Source organism: Hemiscyllium ocellatum, chromosome 5 (genome assembly GCF_020745735.1).
Source record: "Hemiscyllium ocellatum isolate sHemOce1 chromosome 5, sHemOce1.pat.X.cur, whole genome shotgun sequence".
Taxonomy (NCBI): Eukaryota; Metazoa; Chordata; class Chondrichthyes; order Orectolobiformes; family Hemiscylliidae; genus Hemiscyllium; species Hemiscyllium ocellatum.
This window is the reverse complement of record NC_083405.1, coordinates 131,115,806-131,134,250: the sequence shown is the minus strand read 5'-3', so window position 1 is coordinate 131,134,250 and position 18,445 is coordinate 131,115,806. Positions and strand designations below refer to the sequence as shown.

General features: G+C 42.6%; 1 protein-coding gene across 2 annotated transcripts in view; it reads left to right on the top strand.

Annotated features, from left to right (window-relative positions):
• The window catches only part of mindy4 (MINDY lysine 48 deubiquitinase 4), a 203,984-nt gene that overhangs the window by 14,244 nt on the left and 171,295 nt on the right, over positions 1-18,445 (top strand). For both annotated transcript variants that reach the window (XM_060825650.1, XM_060825649.1), the window contains exon 4: positions 1,970-2,246. In XM_060825650.1, coding sequence (XP_060681633.1) covers positions 1,970-2,246 — 277 coding nt within the window. The remainder of the gene's footprint in view (positions 1-1,969; positions 2,247-18,445) is intronic.

Here is an 18,445-nt window from a genome sequence, read left to right as displayed (position 1 = left end):
TTTAGTGGTACATGGACGTCATTGATAAGGACAGCATTTGATGCACGTTCCGAATTGTCCTTGAACTGGGTGGCTTGCTCGACCATTTTAGAGAGCAGTTAAGATCATACAGTCAGTTCTGCTATAACACGTGTTTCTACAACGCGAGTTGGCTACAATGTGATTGAAGAATTTAGACCATTATTTGCAGAATGCGAATTTTCCTTTCCATAATTAGTGATAACATGATTCCAGTCTCATTGGTTTAAATGGTGCTGCTATTACGTGATTTTCTTATAGCATGGGAGCAGAACTATCGAGTTATACAGACTGTATTGCTGAGGGTATAATGTCACTGTAGGCCAGACATTGTAAAGATGATAGATTTCCTTCTTTAGACGGCATTAGCGCATCACAGGTTTTAACAATTGGTGATAGTTCTCATGGTCACCATTACTGAGATTTAAATGCACGATTTGTTAAGTGAATTTAAATTTGACAGCTGCTATGGTGGGATTTGAGCCCAGGTTCCTTTGAGTCTTTGCATGCTGAGTTCTGTATTATAAATGCTACAGCATCATCTTTCCCTGGCATTGATTATTTGACTGATTCCAATTCCGTTACATTTTGTATTCTTTCCTAAGATGTGGGAGTCACTTGCAATGGCAGCATTTGTTGCCCATTCTGAATGGTCCTTGTCTGAGAGGCTTGCGAGGCCATTTCACGTGGTAGTTAAGGGTCAATCATATTACTATCTGTCTGAACTTGAATGTATCCTAGATTGGCTAAGGACAGCAGATTTCCTTCTCTGAAGGACATCAGTGAAGCAGATGCTACCTGTTCAGTGAGGATATTGTCATGCAGCAGTGACAGAGTGTCAGTGTAGTTGAAATATTTCACTTCAACTATGTATCTTTTAAGGAAATTTTCTCATGTTCCAAAGTGTGTCCATGGTTCCAGCTGAGCAAAACTATGGTGTCCCATTTGATCATTTGAAATCATCCATAACTCCTTTTGCTTTCTTAATATCTATTTAGCTAATTAACGACCATTCCGTAAACCTTATAGTATGTAAGCAGTTGTTAGTAATTATACAGCACTTGATGGTTTATTAAAAAGTGCGCTAATAAGAAATTTTGTGTAGGAGAATCATAAGACTGACCCTCTCTATCACGATTTAAATAGTGGAAGTTGGAAGAATATGATGGCACCAAGCAATTTGTTTAAAGAATTGATTCAAAGAATGAGACAGGTGTGAATGACTTCTCTGCTGTGCTGTGTTTTAAAATTACATGTATGGCATATAAGCAGGTCATTTATCTCAACCACACCACATGTAGTTATGCTCTTCTCTATAATGAACTGGGTCTCCTGTTGTTCCTCCATCTAAATGTAACATCGCAACCCTCTCCTCCCATATCCCTCTTTTGCTTGTCTCAATTCCAAATTTGAAATTTGTCCCTTGTGGTTCAAGGTTACCCAATAGCTTTTTGGTTAACAGCCAAATTCTCTAACTAGTTACCACAGGGAGATTGTGAAATGCTGTGGAAGACTTAAGGGAGCAACTTCACAAATGGCCAGGAGGTAGACGAGGTTTTTGATTGCCTCACATTTTAAGGGAAGTAGAACCTTCAGACTTGACCATATTTCAGTGGATTGTTACAGAGGGATCCAGGCATGAGGGAATTGCTGTTTGGAACCATCAATTTCTGCAGCAATTCCACAGAGTCTGCTGCATCTGGGATTCTTTCAGGTTCTGCTAGAGACTTTGGTCTGTGTTATTTCAAAGCCAAACATTATCTGGGTCCATGCTTTTACCTGGAATTGAGCCAAGGACCAATCGTATATAAAGTGAAAGTGATAGCTGCGTTGCTACAGAAAGGGAAAGGTACCCAATTAGTTATGTTCTGTTCTTTCTTTCAAGTTACAGATCAAAGTTGACTATTTATCATTAATACATTATTCCTAACCAAATTCTGTTCAATTCCAGGTTTCCCAATGATTCTGCTGGTTTAGCATGTATGTCAGTACCTTCTTCCAAGCCTCTGCAGAGTTCACTCAAGAAGAAGGATAGATCTCCAGGCAGGAATGGGTGTCCTTCAGGAGGTGAACCAGGACTCCTTCCTGTTAACATCCTTTCATCTGATGCTTCCAGGGCTGGTGTGTTTCCTGTGGAGGCCAGAGGAACAAATATGGAATCGCAGCGGCCACGATCTGGTCGCATTGTACGTGGTATGATGTCTGGCCCAATTCGCACAGTACAGGAGGTAGGTAGTTACTTTCTCACTGGTTGACATTTGATAGTACATGATGGATCGAGTATGATGTCAACACATGATCTTGGATTGGATGCAGAATCCATATGGGTGAAAGTAAGAAACCACTAGGGGAAGAAATGCTGGTTAGAATAGTCTGTAAGCCTGTGGGACAGATGAAAATTCAAGTTACAATGAGGACATGTAAAAAGGGTATGTTTATCATGAATGACTTTAATCTTCATGTAGACTGTGATAATCAAATTGACAAAGATCGCCATTAGGAAGACCTCTATGTATTTAGGATAGTTTCCTAGAACAATATGCTGTGAATGCAACCATGCATTAGGCTATTTTGAATCTGGTCACGTGTAATGAGTCAGGTTTAGTAAATGACTTTGGAGTAAAATATCTCCTAAGAAATATAACTGTAACATTCAGCTTGAGAGAGAGAGACGGACACACTTGAGTTGGAAACAACTGTGCTAAATTTAAGTAAAGGTAACTACTTAGGGACAAGAGAGTAGTGTTGGCTAGAGTGGACTGGGAAAAGGATCTGACAGAAAACTGATTGAGGAACAATAGGAGGCATTTTAAACAATAGTCTGTGACACTCCGCAGTGATTTATTGCAGTGAGGAAGAATAATTCTAGGAATGAAATGACCATTGTTATTCAGGAAGTTAAGGACAGTATCAAATTGAAAGAAAAAGCCTACAATGTGGCAAATATTAGTGGCGAACCAGAGGATTAGAAACTTAACTAAACCGATGACCAGAAAATTGATAAAGGAAGGGATATATGCTGAGGGTAAACTAATAAGTGATATGAAAACTGACTGAGCTTTGTTAAATATATAAAAAGGAAGTGAGAAGCCAAAGTGAACACTGGAGAAGGAAGCTGGGGAAATAATAATGGAGAACCAGAAAATAGCAGAGGAGTTGAATAAATGTTTTTCATCTGTCTATATATTCAAGGACTTTAATAGCTTTCCAACTATACTAAAGCTGGAAAGATGGACTGTCATGTGGGTAAATGTGAAGTTATGCAGTTTGGCAGGAAGAATAGATGAGTTTAATATTATTCAAATGGAGGAGGACTGCAAAAAGCTACAGAAAATAGGGATTTATGAGCCGTCATCCCTGAATCAAAAATATCTAGTATCAAAGTTCTATGGGTAATAGGAAAGGCAATTGGAATGTTGGCCTTTATTTTCCTCCTCCATTCCTTTTGAAACCAGGTCTATGCCATCTTGAGCCTGCTCTGCCATTTAGTTGGATCATGGCTGATCCGCCACTGCTCACGCCCACTTTCTTTTTTTAGATTAGATTACTTACAGTGTGGAAACAGGCCCTTCGGCACAACACGTCCACACTGACGCTCCGAAGAGCCATTCCCCTACACTTACCCCTTCACCTAACACTACGGGCAATTTAGCATGGCCACTTCACCTAACCTGCACATTTTTGGGCTGTGGGAGGAAACCGGAGCACCCGGAGGCAACCCACGCAGACACGGGATGAATATGCAAACTCCACAGAGACAGTTGCCTGAGGTGGGAATTGAACCCGGGTGTCTGGCGCTGTGAGGCAGCAGTGCTAACCACTGTGCCACCGTACCGCCCACATTTCCTGCCCTTTTCACATAACAGTTCGTTATTTTACTGATTAAGAATCTATTAATTTTACAACAGCCTCTGGTAAGAGTTCCAAAGACACTCAACCCTGTGAGAGAAGAAGTTCTGCCTTATCTCAGTCTTAAATTTGTGTCTCTTTATTCTGAGATTACACCCTTTGGTTCTAGACTCTCCCATAAGGGAAAATATATTCTTAACATTTACTCTGTCAAGCCCCTTAAGAATTCTATATGTTTCAATGAGATCATCTCTCATTCATCTGAACTCCAATGAGTAGTTACCCAACTTGTTTAATCTTTGCTCATATGATAATCAGTCTATACCAGGGATCACTCTAGCGAATCTTTTCTGAATTGCCTGCAATGAAATAATATCTTTTCCTACATAAGGAAACCAAAATTGCTTTCCGAGCTCTAGATGTGGTTTGACCAACACTTCGTACAGTTGCAGTAAGACTTCCCAACTCTAAAACACCAAACCCCTTAGCAGAAGGGCCTATATTCTATTAGCCTTCCTGACTAACCGCTGCAACAGTGTGCTAGCTTTGTTTCATTTTCAAATATCCTCAAGTCCTTTTATGTTGCAGATTTTTGCAGTTTTTCCCTACTTAAATAATTTTGTTTTTTTGTGTTCTCCCTTCTAAAATGAGCAACATCACATCTTCACACAGCATACTCCATTTACCAACGTTTTGCTCATTGCTTAACCTATCAATATCTCTCTGTAAGCTGTTTGTATCCCTCTTGCAATCTGTCATTCCACCTATCTTTGTATCATCTGCAACTGGGTCGCAAGTCGTTACTATCTATTGTAATCAGCTATGGTCCTTGCAATGATCCCTGTGGAACCCCACTGGTCACAGGTTGCCAGCCTGAGAATGAACACCTTATTCCCACTGGCTGTTTGCTGCCCATGAGCCAATTCTCTATCCATGCCAATATTACTATCTCCGATACATGGGCTCTTGTGCCTTAACCTTTTGAGAGGTACCTTGTCGAATGCCCTTGGAAATCCAAATACGACACAACTACTAGCTTTGGATGTAAGTTTGCTCGCTGAGCTGGAAGGTTTGTTTTCAGACATTTCGTCATCATACTAGGCAACCTAATCAGTGAGCCTCCAGTGAAGCACTGGTGTTAGTGTCCCGCTTTCTATTTGTGTTTAGGTTTCCTTGGGTTGGTGATGTCATTTCCTGTTCTTTTTCTCAGAGGGTGATAAATGGGGTCCAAGTCAATGGGTTTGTTGATAGAGTTCCGGTTGGAATAACCATCCTTCCAGGAACTCCTGTGCGTGTCCCTGTTTGGCTTGTCCTAGGATAGGTGTGTTGTCCTAGTCAAAGTGGTGTCCTTCCTCATCTGTATGTAAGGGTACTAGTGAGAGTGTGTCATGTGTTATTGTGGCTAGTTTGTGTTCATGTATCCTGGTGGCTAGTTTTCTGCCTGTTTGTCCAATGTAGTGTTCGTTACGCGTTTTGTGTGCTTACTTGGGGTTGTTGCTGAGAAATCGGCAGACTGTTCATTGGGTACCCATTCTTTTTGAATAAGCAGACAAAGCACGCCCAGAAACCCAGCCAGTCTCTCCTACATCAAAGACATCTTAGAAATGACTGCCAGACTACTTGGACCTTTTGGCATCATGGTAGCCCACAAACCCTCCAACATACTAAAACAGCAGCTAATGAATACAGACAAGGAAAACTAATGTCATTTACAAAACACCTTGCATGAACTGTAACAAACACTACATTGGACCCAAGGCAGAAAACTAGCCACCAGGACACATGAACATCAACTAGCCCCAAAAAGACATGACCCACTCTCACTAGTATCCTTACATACAGATGAGGAAGGACATCACTTCGATTGGGGCAACACATCCATCCTAGGACAAGCCAAACAGGAACATGCACGAGAATTCCTAGAAGCGTGGCATTCCAACCGGAACTCTATCAACAAACACATTGACTTGGATCCCATTTACCAGAGAGAAAAGGAACAGGAAATGGTGTTGTCACCAACTTAAGGAAACCTAAACATATGATAGAAAGCAAGGCACTAATAACAGTGCTTTACTGGAGGCTCACTGATGATACCAAGTATGGTGATGAAACGCCTGAAAACGAACCTTCCAGCTCAGCGAGCAAACCTACATCCAGCGAGCAACCTGAGCTACAAATCTTCTCAAAACATCTTTTTCTCGTTTCCCTCTATCCAGTGTGGTTGAGATGTCCTTGGGAAAATGTGAATAAATTAGTCAGGCGCAATTTCCCTTTCATGAAGCCATGAATCTCTGATGAGATTAGATTATAATTTTACAGATGTGCTGCTATTACCTTCTGTATTTTTCCAACAACAGATGTTAGGCTTATTGACTTGCAGTTACTTACTTTTTGCCTCCGTCACTTTTTGAATAGAGGAGTGTGGTACTTCTCTAGAATCCAAGGCTTTTTGGAAGATTGTAACCACTGTATTCACAACACATTATCAGGAAAAACGAGGGTCCCAAAAACAATCCCTGGGAAATTTCATTTCTTTCCCAGCCTGAAAAATACCTGGTAAACTCTTGATCAGAGTACCGATGAAAATACTTTGGGCTCCAAATGTTTGTTTCTTTCCCCAAAGATACTGCTAGAGCTGCTGTGTTTCTCTAGTGTGTTCTGTTTTTATTTCAGCACTTCAATATCTGCGTTACTTTGCTTTCATTAAAGCATTACTGTTTCCTTTCACTCTGCCAAGTTTGCATCAAAATTTCTACTGCCTTTTTTGTTGTTCCATGACATCACACTTGCCAGTGCAGCATTGTAATGAAAGCATTATGGAGTCGTAACTGAGAGAGAGAGATGATGGGAGAAAACTAGGGTGAGAGGGGAAAGATATAAAAGAGACCTCTGGGACAACTTTTTCACGCAGAGGGTGGTACGTGTATGGAATGAGCTGCCAGAGGAAGTGGTGGAGGCTGGTACAATTGCAACATTTAAGAGGCATTTGGATTGGTATATGAATAGGAAAGGTTTGGAGGGATATGGGCCGTTTTCCATGATGTACATCTCTGTGACTAGTGAACATTGTAGGCAAAGAAAATCCTAGTTGGGAAAGCGTATGTTCTAGTGCATTGCTAGCTTTTTATCACCCTGGTGGCTGTAGGGTACACCAATAATGGAATTATTTCTATTATTACAGTCTTCATGAAATCATATGGACTTCATGCAGAATAGGCTCTTCAGCTGATTGGGTCTGCACTGACAGAAAACTTCCCAAAATCTATACTATTCCCACTTTCCTGCATTTGGCCCACAGCCTTGAATATTTTGACATTTCAAATGTTCATCGAACTTGTAAAGCTTCCTGCCTTAACTACCCCCTCAGGTAGTGCACTCAAACTAATTAACAGAAGCTGATGGTATGAGATGGATTAATTCCCCCAGTGTTGATGAGCTCTTCCTCTCAAGCATGTTACACTTGCCCAGTATCATGTCAAATTACTCAGATACTGTATCCCTATGTTATGTTTTGAAGGAGGTGATGTGCAAAATGAAGTTAATGAGCAGGCCATATTGAATGATGCACTAGCTCCAGTGGTAGAAAGACCACCACCTGTTACTAATCTTCTTTGAAAGACAACTAAACTCTTCCATCATCTCCGTTAGGAGTTGGCTTCTCTTGCTTACTAAAATATTGCGTTAGGTTTGAAGGGGTTGCTTGCTGCTGCTCCATTTTTGACTCCAACCCCTTGTTAGAGTGGCCAGCAGTTCTAAGAGTCCTAATGCTTTAGAACTAAATAGTGGGCACTGCTGCCACTATTGTTTTGCCCGAGGATGAAACCATCCATTGCAGCTAGATGTGGGAAGTCCGGGGCTTTGGACGGCCTATGATCAGGGAATTTACAAATGGGGGGGAGTGGCTCTCCTGGAAGGAAAAAGCAGTCAGGAGAATTTGTGAATGACGCACGTTAGTCTGATTGCCTGAATACTTTTAAAATTTAAGCTCCAGTTTGCCCCCAATTGTGAGAAACGAAGCTCGCTCACTTCAATAATTTCAGTCCGAGACAAGATGTGAAGCAATCAGTACGTTTATTATACGCTTGCAAGCGTGATGCCTGGAATAGGCACGCAGAAGTTTGCAAGTACATATCTTACATAGGGTTCACTACTCCAAACCCGTTGCCCATTACTATTGTTTATCTCTTGCCATATCCGGCCTTGTGTATAACAGAGTACAAGTTTTACTTGGCCATTTCGCCGCATCCTGCTGTGGCCCATTGTTAGGTATATCCTCCTTCATTACTATCTACTTCCCCCACCTGTGACATTTCCTTCCTTTCCCCAATCATATTGATTCTTATGACATTTTAATCGTGGGCGGCACGGTGGCACAGTGGTTAGCACTGCTGCCTCACAGCGCCTGAGATCCGGGTTCAATTCCCGACTTAGGCGACAGACTGTGTGGAGTTTGCACGTTCTCCCCGTGTCTGCGTGGGTTTCCTCCGGGTGCTCCGGTTTCCTCCCACAGTCCAAAGATGTGCAGGTCAGGTGAATTGGCCATGCTAAATTGCCCGTAGTGTTAGGTAAGGGGTAAATGTAGGGGTATGGGTGGGCTGCGCTTCAGCGGGTCGGTGTGGACTTGTTGGGCCGAAGGGCCTGTTTTCACACTGTAAGTAATTAATCTAATTGGGGTTTGTTTTTGTGTTTTTTGCAGAAATGGGAAACAGATGCTTATAACTACTGCTTGTACAAGCATATCTGGCTTAACCTACATCGTCACAGCACCTTATCTATTTGTCTGTAACATCTACCATTGTTTGCAGGCACATTTCATTCTTGTATGCACATTTTAGGTAATACAAAAACAATCATATATTTCCTCCACATAGTTTTCATTCTTGGTTTAAACAACTATACACTGGTGTGATTTCATTTGCCTTGCATAAGTAATTATGATTGCAGAAGTAACACTACTTTACTTATATCCCACAATTTTCCCTTTTTCTTTAACTACCATTTGTTATCTTCTGCATTTTTCTTTTAAGCATCGCCCTCAAAATTCGCAAGCATCATTCCGGAGATTTCATTCATCTTGGTCTCGCTCATCCCCTCATTATTTAATCGATAAAGTTCCTCTACCTGATTCCCTTTTAGGGGCATCTGTTTCATTCAGGCTGTCTCAATCAGTCTTTGGGTGAGTCCTTGTATACAGAGTATGATACAACAGCCGATGGCTACCAATACCCCGGCTACTACTATGGTGAAGTAAGGATGGATACCACCACCCCCTTCCATTTTCCAAACCATGATTCAAGCCATCCCGTGAGAGATGTGTCTACTCCTGAATTCTCAGCCAGTTCCTCTGTTAAGGTAGTCAATCCCTTTAAGGCCCGAGTAATTGAACGATCAGGCGCAGTGTTACTCGGAATAAAGGTACACCAGCTTCTTCTGAACATCACACACACACGCAGCCTTTTTCCACTAAAATCATAACAAGGGCCATTCTGTTTTCCCATGCCATCCTACTTGTTGCATCAAGCTGTTCTGATATTCCCCTTTGACTGCATCTCTTGTATAATTTATAAATCGCTGTTGATTATAGAAAATGTAATTTATCTAATCTACATTTTTATTAATTGTTACTCACCAAACAAGAGCTGACTCAAAGCCTGCTGCACTCTGATTACGAGCCTTGAACTCATCAGGTACCCCCCTAGGGACTCCTACAGAATCGAGATAAATCCTGTTCTCAAAAGAAGTGTCTAACACTGATCTCTTACTCCTTACCTTTTTCCCTACTATCTTTTCCTTCTCAAATGCCAGGGTAAATGGAATTGCCAATTGTACAATTGCACATATCCCTCTCCAATCCGGAGGTAGGGTGGGTCTTAATATTTTGCCTCCACAGTACCACCACAGATCTGCTCGGGGAACTTTTAGTGCTGAGTAGTTCCCTCTCTTGTCCGTCTTGGTGACATTCTTAATCTCTGTACATAATTTCAACTCCCTCAAATCTCTGGACCAATTTGTACATCGACTACGCACACATGACGTGTGATTTCCGACTGCGGCTGAAAACGTAGGAGGGGCTTTTGAATCTTTCTTCTCCAAGGGAGGGAACATCAGAGATAGGGAGGCACAATTCCTACCATTCCATGCAGTCTTATCCTGATACAGGGCTATCATACGTTTCATGCTATTCCTGTCTTGCTTCCACCCGAGCGGAAAGGGAACCACCTGGGCCACTGGCCTACCGGAGGCACATGCATAGCAATTGCTTTTGTTCAGACTTTTTACAGTATACTTTATCCATTCAACCCAGGCATTTGCATCCCCGTACCCAGTTTGTTTCAATGGTCTGTTTTAAGTCCTTTACCTCTATAATTTTTACTACTTTAAGGTCATCGGGAGGGGTGAAAGGTTGTACTTTATTATCCAGTAGTTCTGCTTGTTTTCCCTGTCCTACGCTAATTCGAAAACAACAGCCCGAGAAATCATTCCCGTTTGTTTTCATTTCTATCCCAAATGTTTCATTTAATTGTATCTCATAGGTGCCCCCCCCAGAATTGCTTTGTGCCATGTGGTTTTCTTTATCGTTAAGTATATTGGGTTACACTTTTTATCGGGACAATTGAGAACTGGTCAGAAGGGGGCCCGGTATACTGTGACGAGACCATTATACCAAGTACCATCACCAAGGCCATCCCCATAGGACTTAAGATGTATCTCTGAGCTGCGGTACTGTCTCTGATTATCTACACCCACAATTTATTAAGCTGCATGCATCGGGGTTTATTACTTGCAGATTATCAGACTCAGGAGCCGTTAATAACACATGAAAATGATATTTGACAAAATCCCAAAACTAAGAGGGCTAGCATCATAACTCTAAACATCCCCAGCATTCTAAAATTCGTGCTGAAGCACAAAAAGACTTAATATACAATCCTACAGAAATAATCCCGCACTCGTGTCGCCACTGTATAATCAGTTACTCAGAGTCTCTTTAGTCTGAGTTTCAGCGGGTCTTGCGTTGATTCGGCTGTCCAGACTTCTTCCTCAACTGGAGATTCCACTGGCCCTTTGATCCGAGTGTAGTGAGTCCAGCCTTTCTCCTCCGTCCTTATTGCCGTTTCAGTCAAAAGAGCCTGGTACGGCCCTTCCCAGTCCGGCTGCAATTTAGTCTCTGTCCATGATTTTACTAATACCCAATCTCCCGGCTGGATGGGATGAACGGTGAATTCAAGGCTGGAGTCTGTGCCAATAAACCCTGTTTCCTGAGGAAAGACAAAGAGGAGGACAAGCCCAGTATATACTTCTTTAAGAACAAGTCTTTAGTTTCAGAAATTGGCAATTCTCCATGCGTTCCCAGATAAGGTAATCCAAATAAGATTTCATATGGGGATAGTCCCAAATCTTTCCTTGGGGCTGTTCGTACTCGCAAGGGAGTATTGGTAAACATTTGGTCCAAGGGAGTCTGGTTTCTATTATCAATTTAGAGAGCTGTCGTTTGAGTGTTTGGTTCATTCTCTCAACCCTTCCTGATCATGGCGGGTGCCGTGGAGTATGGAACTCCTGGAAAATTCCCAACCCTTTCATGACCCCCCGTAACACTTTAGAAGTAAAATGAGTTCCTTGGTCGGAATCTATACAGTTCACTAGCCCATTTCGGGGAATTATGTGCTGTAATATTGTTTTAGACACCCCACTTGCAATGGCGGTAGCTAGGGGGTATGCCTCAACCCAACCAGATCGATGATCTACTATGACCAGCATATATTTTAGTCTTCCTATTCTGGGTAGTTCAGTATAATCTACTTGTATACTCTGGAAGGGTCTCAATCCTGGGTCTCTGCCTCCTGGGGTCTGTTTTCTCAAGACATTCTTATTTACCTTTCTGCATATTATACATCCCTCACTTTTGTTTAGCGATTGTATATATTCCTTTACATCCATATTCCCCAAGAATTAAATCACACATTGCTTGTACTCCCCAATGGCTGCCTTGATGTAGGACAGCCATAATCTCTCGTATCATCATTTTGTTTAACATTTCCCTCCCATCAGGTAACATCCAACGCCCATCTGCTGTTTTTGCAGCCCCTAAATCTTTCAATTCTTTTTCTTCTCTTTCAGTAAATATAGGAGCTTCCCGAGGACCTAGGACAGTCAGTATTAGGGAATGAATCACCACTTCTTGTGGGTTCAGGACTGCTTCCTTAGCCACTTCACCGGCTAGTCTATTCCCCCTAACTTCTGGTTCATTACCTTTCTGATGACCATTTCCATGCACTACTGCCATTTCTCGGGAGAGTAATAGGGACTCCAAGACCCGTTTAATCAATTCTTCATGTACTAATTCCTTCCCCCGGATATTGATCAGTCCTCTTTCCTGCCATATCTTTCCGAAAGTGTGCACAACACCAAATGCATATTTAGAGTCAGTGTATACTGTTCCCTCTTTATTTTCTAACGCCCTAAGGGCTCTTTCCAGTGCATAGAGTTTGCAGGTCTGAGCTGACCACCCATTTGGCAACCTTCCTACCTCTACCACACTACCTTTCGTCCTGTATACGACGGCATACCCATTATGTCTTTTCCCTTCAGTCACCCGGGATGATCCATCTATAAAAAGTCAGGCTCCTGCATGAAGCAGAACATCTCTCGGGTCCATGCGGATCTTAGTTTGGTATTCTATAATGTCAAGGCAGTTGTGCTCTGGATTCTGAGGTGAGTCTCCTTCTCCTTTCCAAAGAAAGGCAGCTGGATTTAAACAATTGTCTGTGACCAACATTAGATCATCCTTTTCTATTAATGTTGCCTCATATTTCAGAATCCGCGAGTCTGTCAACCATCGCCCAGCTTTTTGGTTTAGGATTGTTCTCACTTGGTGTGGGGTGCTTACTATTAGGGCTCCCCCAAATGTAAGCTTTCTGCTTTCCTCCACCAACAGTGCAGTGGCAGCCATGGCCTGCACACACTCAGGCTACCCCTGGGATACTGGATCCAATAGCTTTCAAAGATATGCTACTGGCTGTTTCATTCCTCCCCACCTCTGGGTTAATACTCCCAAAGCCACTCCCTTACCTACAGTAGCAAAGAGGTGGAAAGGCTTATCTAGAGAAGGTAAGGCTAACACGGGGGCATGGATCAGATCTCTTTTGAGTTCCTCAACTAGTTCTTTTTCCTCATCATCCCAACTTAGACACTTTGGTTCCTCCTCTAATAATTTGAGATATAATTTCTTAGTTTTTTGAGCATAAGAATCAATCCCCAATCTGCAATATCCCGTTAGACCCAAACATTTACGTAACTCCCATTTAGTTCTGGGCAGCGGCATCCCCACTATTCACTGTATCTGTTCCAGGCTTATCTTTTGCTTTCCCTCACTAACTAGATGTCCCAAGTATTTCACTTCTCGCTCCACATATTGTAGTTTGTTTTTAGATACTCGCAGTCCCTGCTGACCCAGGAAATTCAATAATTTGTTAGTGGCTTCTACTACTCTTCCTCTTCTTTTTTCTGTTACTAAGAGGTCGTCTACATACTGCAACAGGGTAGTTCCCTTGGGGCTGCTAAATTTCTCCAATATTTGTTCTAACATCTATCCAAATAAATTTGGGGGTTCCATAAACCCCTGGGGGAGCATGGTCCACTGGTATTGCTGTTTCCATCCTGTCTTGGGATCTTCCCATTCAAAGGCAAGTAAATTCCTATTTTTCTCCGCCAAGGGATAAGCCCAAAGGCATCCTTTAAATCTATCACACTAAACCATTTGTGGTCATGAGGGACCTTACTTAATAACGTATAGGTATTTGGCACCACTGGGTGCCTGATCTGTACTATTCGATTCAATGTTCTCAAATCCTGCACCAATAGATAAGTTCCATCGGATTTCCACACTGGTATTATAAGGAGACATACATGGCTCCAATAGTCCATCTCTAATCAGTCCCTCAATTACTGGCTGCAGTCCTTGTTTACCTTCTATGGAAATGGGATATTGTTGCTCACAGACAACATCCCCTTTCCTTTTTTAAACTTATTTCTAGGGGAAGAATCTGTATTTTTCCACGATTCCCTTCTCTAGCCCATACAATAGGGTCTATTTCTCTCCACATCCTCTGTCAACATTGCCATTTGTACAACTAATTCTTTTTCCTCAATTCCAATCTCCAGTCCTAAGAGGGTAATTAAATCTCTCTCTAGTAAGTTACTTCCTATATCAGGGATATATAACAGTTCCCCTGTGACTGTATCCTTAGGACCTTGTATCATCATAGGTTCAAATACTGGAACGGTAAATCCTTCCCCTTTTACACCGGAAATAGTTATTGACCATGTTGACATTCCTACTTTCTTTGGTTTAAAATTCAGCGATGACCGTGCTGCCCCTGTATCTACGAGGAAGACCACCTCTTCCCTACAGGGTCCCACCTTCAAGTTTATCAAGGGTTCCTGGTGGGCCCCCGCGGGCAGGAACCCCTGACACCCCTATTCTTCATCAAAATTCATAAGCGGAATTGCCCTTTCTTCCCTTTGTAGATCAGGACACTCCTGCTTAAAATGCCCTATCTTTCCACAATAATAGCATCCTTCCTGTGGAGACCTCCATCTCTGCCCCTGTCACCCGAACCCTCTATCAAATGCTCCCCCTTGTCTTCTCTCTCTTTCTCTTCCACTCTGTCCTACATGCTGCCACCTGCCGCTCCGGTTGTTCACTATTGGTTCTATTCTTAACTACCTCATCAACCATAGCTACCATCATTTTTGCTTCTGTTTTTGTCTCTCATCCTCTCCCTTTACAAACACTTTCTGTGCCTCTCTTAACAATTCATCTAATGGTTTTTCGCTCCACCCTTCTATCTTCTGTATCTTTCTCTGTATGTCTGGCCACGCCTTTGTCACAGAATGTACTTTCAAAAGACCCTGTGCCACTGGGTCCTCAGGGTTCATTCCAGAATATTTCCGCATTGAGTCTCTTAATCTTTGCAAGAAAGATGAGGAAGTCTGATCTTTCTCCTGTCTAACTTCAAAGGCTTTAGTCAAATTCTGCGACTTCAGAACTGCCTCTCTATTCCTTTTAGAATCAAGTCTTTCAATTCCCTCATTTCTTCTCTATGCTCTGGGTTTTGATTTTCCCACTGGGGGTCTCTGAGGGGAAACTTTGTTTCTCCCTGTCCAGCTTCTCCATCCCCAATGGGATGTTCCCTGTCCCATATTTTAATTGCTGCTTCTCGTATAAGTCCCCTTTCTTCCCCAGTAAATAGTATATTCAAAATAGACATTAACTCAGTCCATGTATACAGACTGGGCCCCAAAAATTGATCAATTTGTTCAGACAGCCCTTCCGGATCCTCAACCAGGACCTTCATCTCCTTTTTAAATGTTCTGACCTCCTCACTGGTGAGGGGAGGACTTACAAACCCAATCTCTTTTTTCCCCTATTGGTACCTCCGTAAGGGGATAAGTCTTTACGTTCTTCCCCTTTTCTTCGTTTTTGTTTTTCCCCCTTAGGCTTTGGTTTAGATACTCCGGAGGCAGCCTCTACATCTACTTTATCTTCCCTTTCTTTTGTTGAGGATTGAGGGTCTGGAACAACAACATCCCTGTCCACCGCCCCTTCGCCGTCCTCTTGTGGGTCATCCGTTCCCTGTCACTGTCTGTCTGTCTCTCCTCCCCCATTTTCACCTAATCTGATTTTATGGTACGGGGGGGGGTGGCAAGCAGCCAAGACGATCTTGGGGATTGGGTGTGGCAGAGGGGGGGGATCCTTTGTCTTTACTACCATCGTTCCCAAACTGCCCTTCCAACAGGATGCATAGTCCGCCTTTTCTTGACTAAAAGGTTGTTTTTTATTCACATACAAATCTAAATACTGATGTACCCGATCTTCGTCCGAACCGTACTTTGGCCAGAAGACAGCCAGACAAAGCATTGGTTCTTTGGTCCGTACTAAACAACAATATTTAATCATTTTCTTTTTATCTTTTGCCCTTGTACAAGTGTTACTTGTCCATTCCCGCAACATCCTCCCCAACGGACTTTCAGGAGGAATGTTACTAGGGACTTTTTCTTCCTTTACTTTGCAGTTTGACTTACTCTGCCTCCCTCCCCCCCCCCCCCCGCCCCAGCCTCCACCCCCGCCCCCATTTCTCGATGCCCTCGCCAGTCCCTCAGCGATTAAATACCCCTCTTCCCGGCCACCAAGGCAATACTTACCTTGGTCTGTGCACAGAGTTGCCTGGTCCCTTTTTGCCGTATTTTCTATCAACCGCCTTTCACTGTCTGATTCAGATGTCTCTCTCTGGGATTTGTAACAGTCGTCCAAGGGAGTGGACCAAACCGGGACATGAGACCGCTCCTCAATTGGGAGCAGGACGCGTCTTCCCAGTGTCCAGGCCCAGTCACTCCCACCGATGATGGAAGAATATCCCGGACGGCCCCCAATTGTGAGAAACGAAGCTCGCTCGCTTCAATAATTTCAGTCCGAGACAAGATCTGAAGCAATCAGTATGTTTATTATACGCTTGTAAACGTGGTGCCTGGAATAGGCACACAGAGTTTAACCAGTACATATATTATATAGGATTCAGTACTCCGAACCCGTTGCCCATTACTATTGTTTATCTCTTGCCTTATCCGGCCTTGTGCATAACAAAGTACAAGTTTTACTCGGCCATTTCACCACATCCTGCTGTGGCCCATTGTTAGGTATATCCTCCTTCATTACTATCTACTTCCCCCACCTGTGACATTTCCTTCCTTTCCCCAACCATATTGATTCTTATGACCTTTTAATTGGAGTTTGTATTTGTGTTTTTTGCAGAAGTGGAAAATAGATGCTTGTAACTACTGCTTGTACAAGCAAGTCTGCCTGAACCTACATCCTCACAGCACCTTATCTATTTGTCTGTAACATCTACCATTGTTTGCAGGCACTTTTCATTCTTGTATGCACTTTTTAGGTAATACAAAAACAATTATAAATTTCCTCCACATAGTTTTTATTCTTGCTGACTCTGCTCTTGGTTGAGGTGAAAATGTGTTGCTGGTTAAAGCGCAGCAGGTCAGGCAGCATCCAAGGAACAGGAAATTCGACGTTTCGGGCTAAGGGCTTTAGCCCAAAACGTCGAATTTCCTATTCCTTGGATGCTGCCTGACCTGCTGCACTTTAACCAGCAACACATTTTCAGCTCTGATCTCCAGCATCTGCAGACCTCACTTTTTACTCTTCTCTTGGTTGAAACAACTATACACTGGTGTGAATTCATTTACCTTGCATAAGTAATTATGATTGCAGAAGTAACACTATTTCACCTATATCCTACACCAAGTACCTCCATTTTCAAGTATTAATCTTTTATCAAGTAATAATTTTTTCAACTGGATTTGAAGTGGGGATGTCCAAGTGTGCACAGGCCACACTGCAAAAGATGCAGCCCGACATAGTTGACTTTGAAAACAGCTTCCTGAATTTGTCATGTCTGCCCACCCCAGTTATATTTAGAAGTGCACAATGTAATATTTGGGTCATTTCACATGTTAACAGGTTCAATTGCCTCCAGCACCTGACATAAGGAATTGGTGGGGGGTGTTGCTGAGTAGGTGAGAAATACTAGTGGTGGCTGGGAGAGTTCAACTCATCGCTTAGAGATGTATAGCACAGAAACAAACCCTTCGGCCCAACTTGTCCATGCCGACCAGATATCCTAACCTAATCTAGTCCCGTTAGCCAGCACTTGGCCCATGTCCCTCTAAATCCTTCCTATTCACATACCCATCCAGGTGTGTTTTAAATGTTGCAGTTGTACCAGCCTCTACCATTTCCTCTGGCAGCTCATTCCACCCTCTGCATGAAAATGTTGCCCCTTAGGTCCGTTGTATATCTTTCCCCCCCTCACCTTAAACGTATGCCCTTGAGATTTGGACTCTCCTACTGTGGGAAAAGACCTTGTCTGTTTATCCTATCCATGCTCCTTATGATTTTGTAAACCTCTATAATGTCACCCCTCAGCCTCCAACACTCCAGAGAAAGCAGCTCCAGCCTATTCAGCATCTCCCTGTAACTCAAACTTTCCAACCCTGGCAACCACCCTTAAATCCTTTCTGAATCCTTTCAAGTTTCACAATATCCTTCTGATAGGAAGGAGACCAGAATTGCATACAATATTCCAAAAGTGGCCTAACCAATGTCCTGTACAGCTGCAACATGACCTCCCAACTCCTATACACACTGCTCTGACCAATAAAGATAGCACACCAAATGCCTTCACTATCCTATCTACCTGCAACTCTACTTTCAAGGAGCTATGAACCTGCACTCCAAGGTCTCTTTGTTCAGCAACACTCCCTAATAACTTACCATTAAGTGTATAAGTCTTGCTAAGATTTGTTTTCCCAAGATGCAGCACCTCGTATATATCTGAATTAAACTCCATCTGCCACTATTCAGCCCTTTTGGCCCATCTAATCAAGATCCCATTGTAATCTTCCTCGCTGTCCACTACATCTCCAATTTTGGTTTCGTCTTCAAACTTAACTATACCTCCTATGTTCATATTCAAATCATTTGTATAAGTAATGAAAAATATTG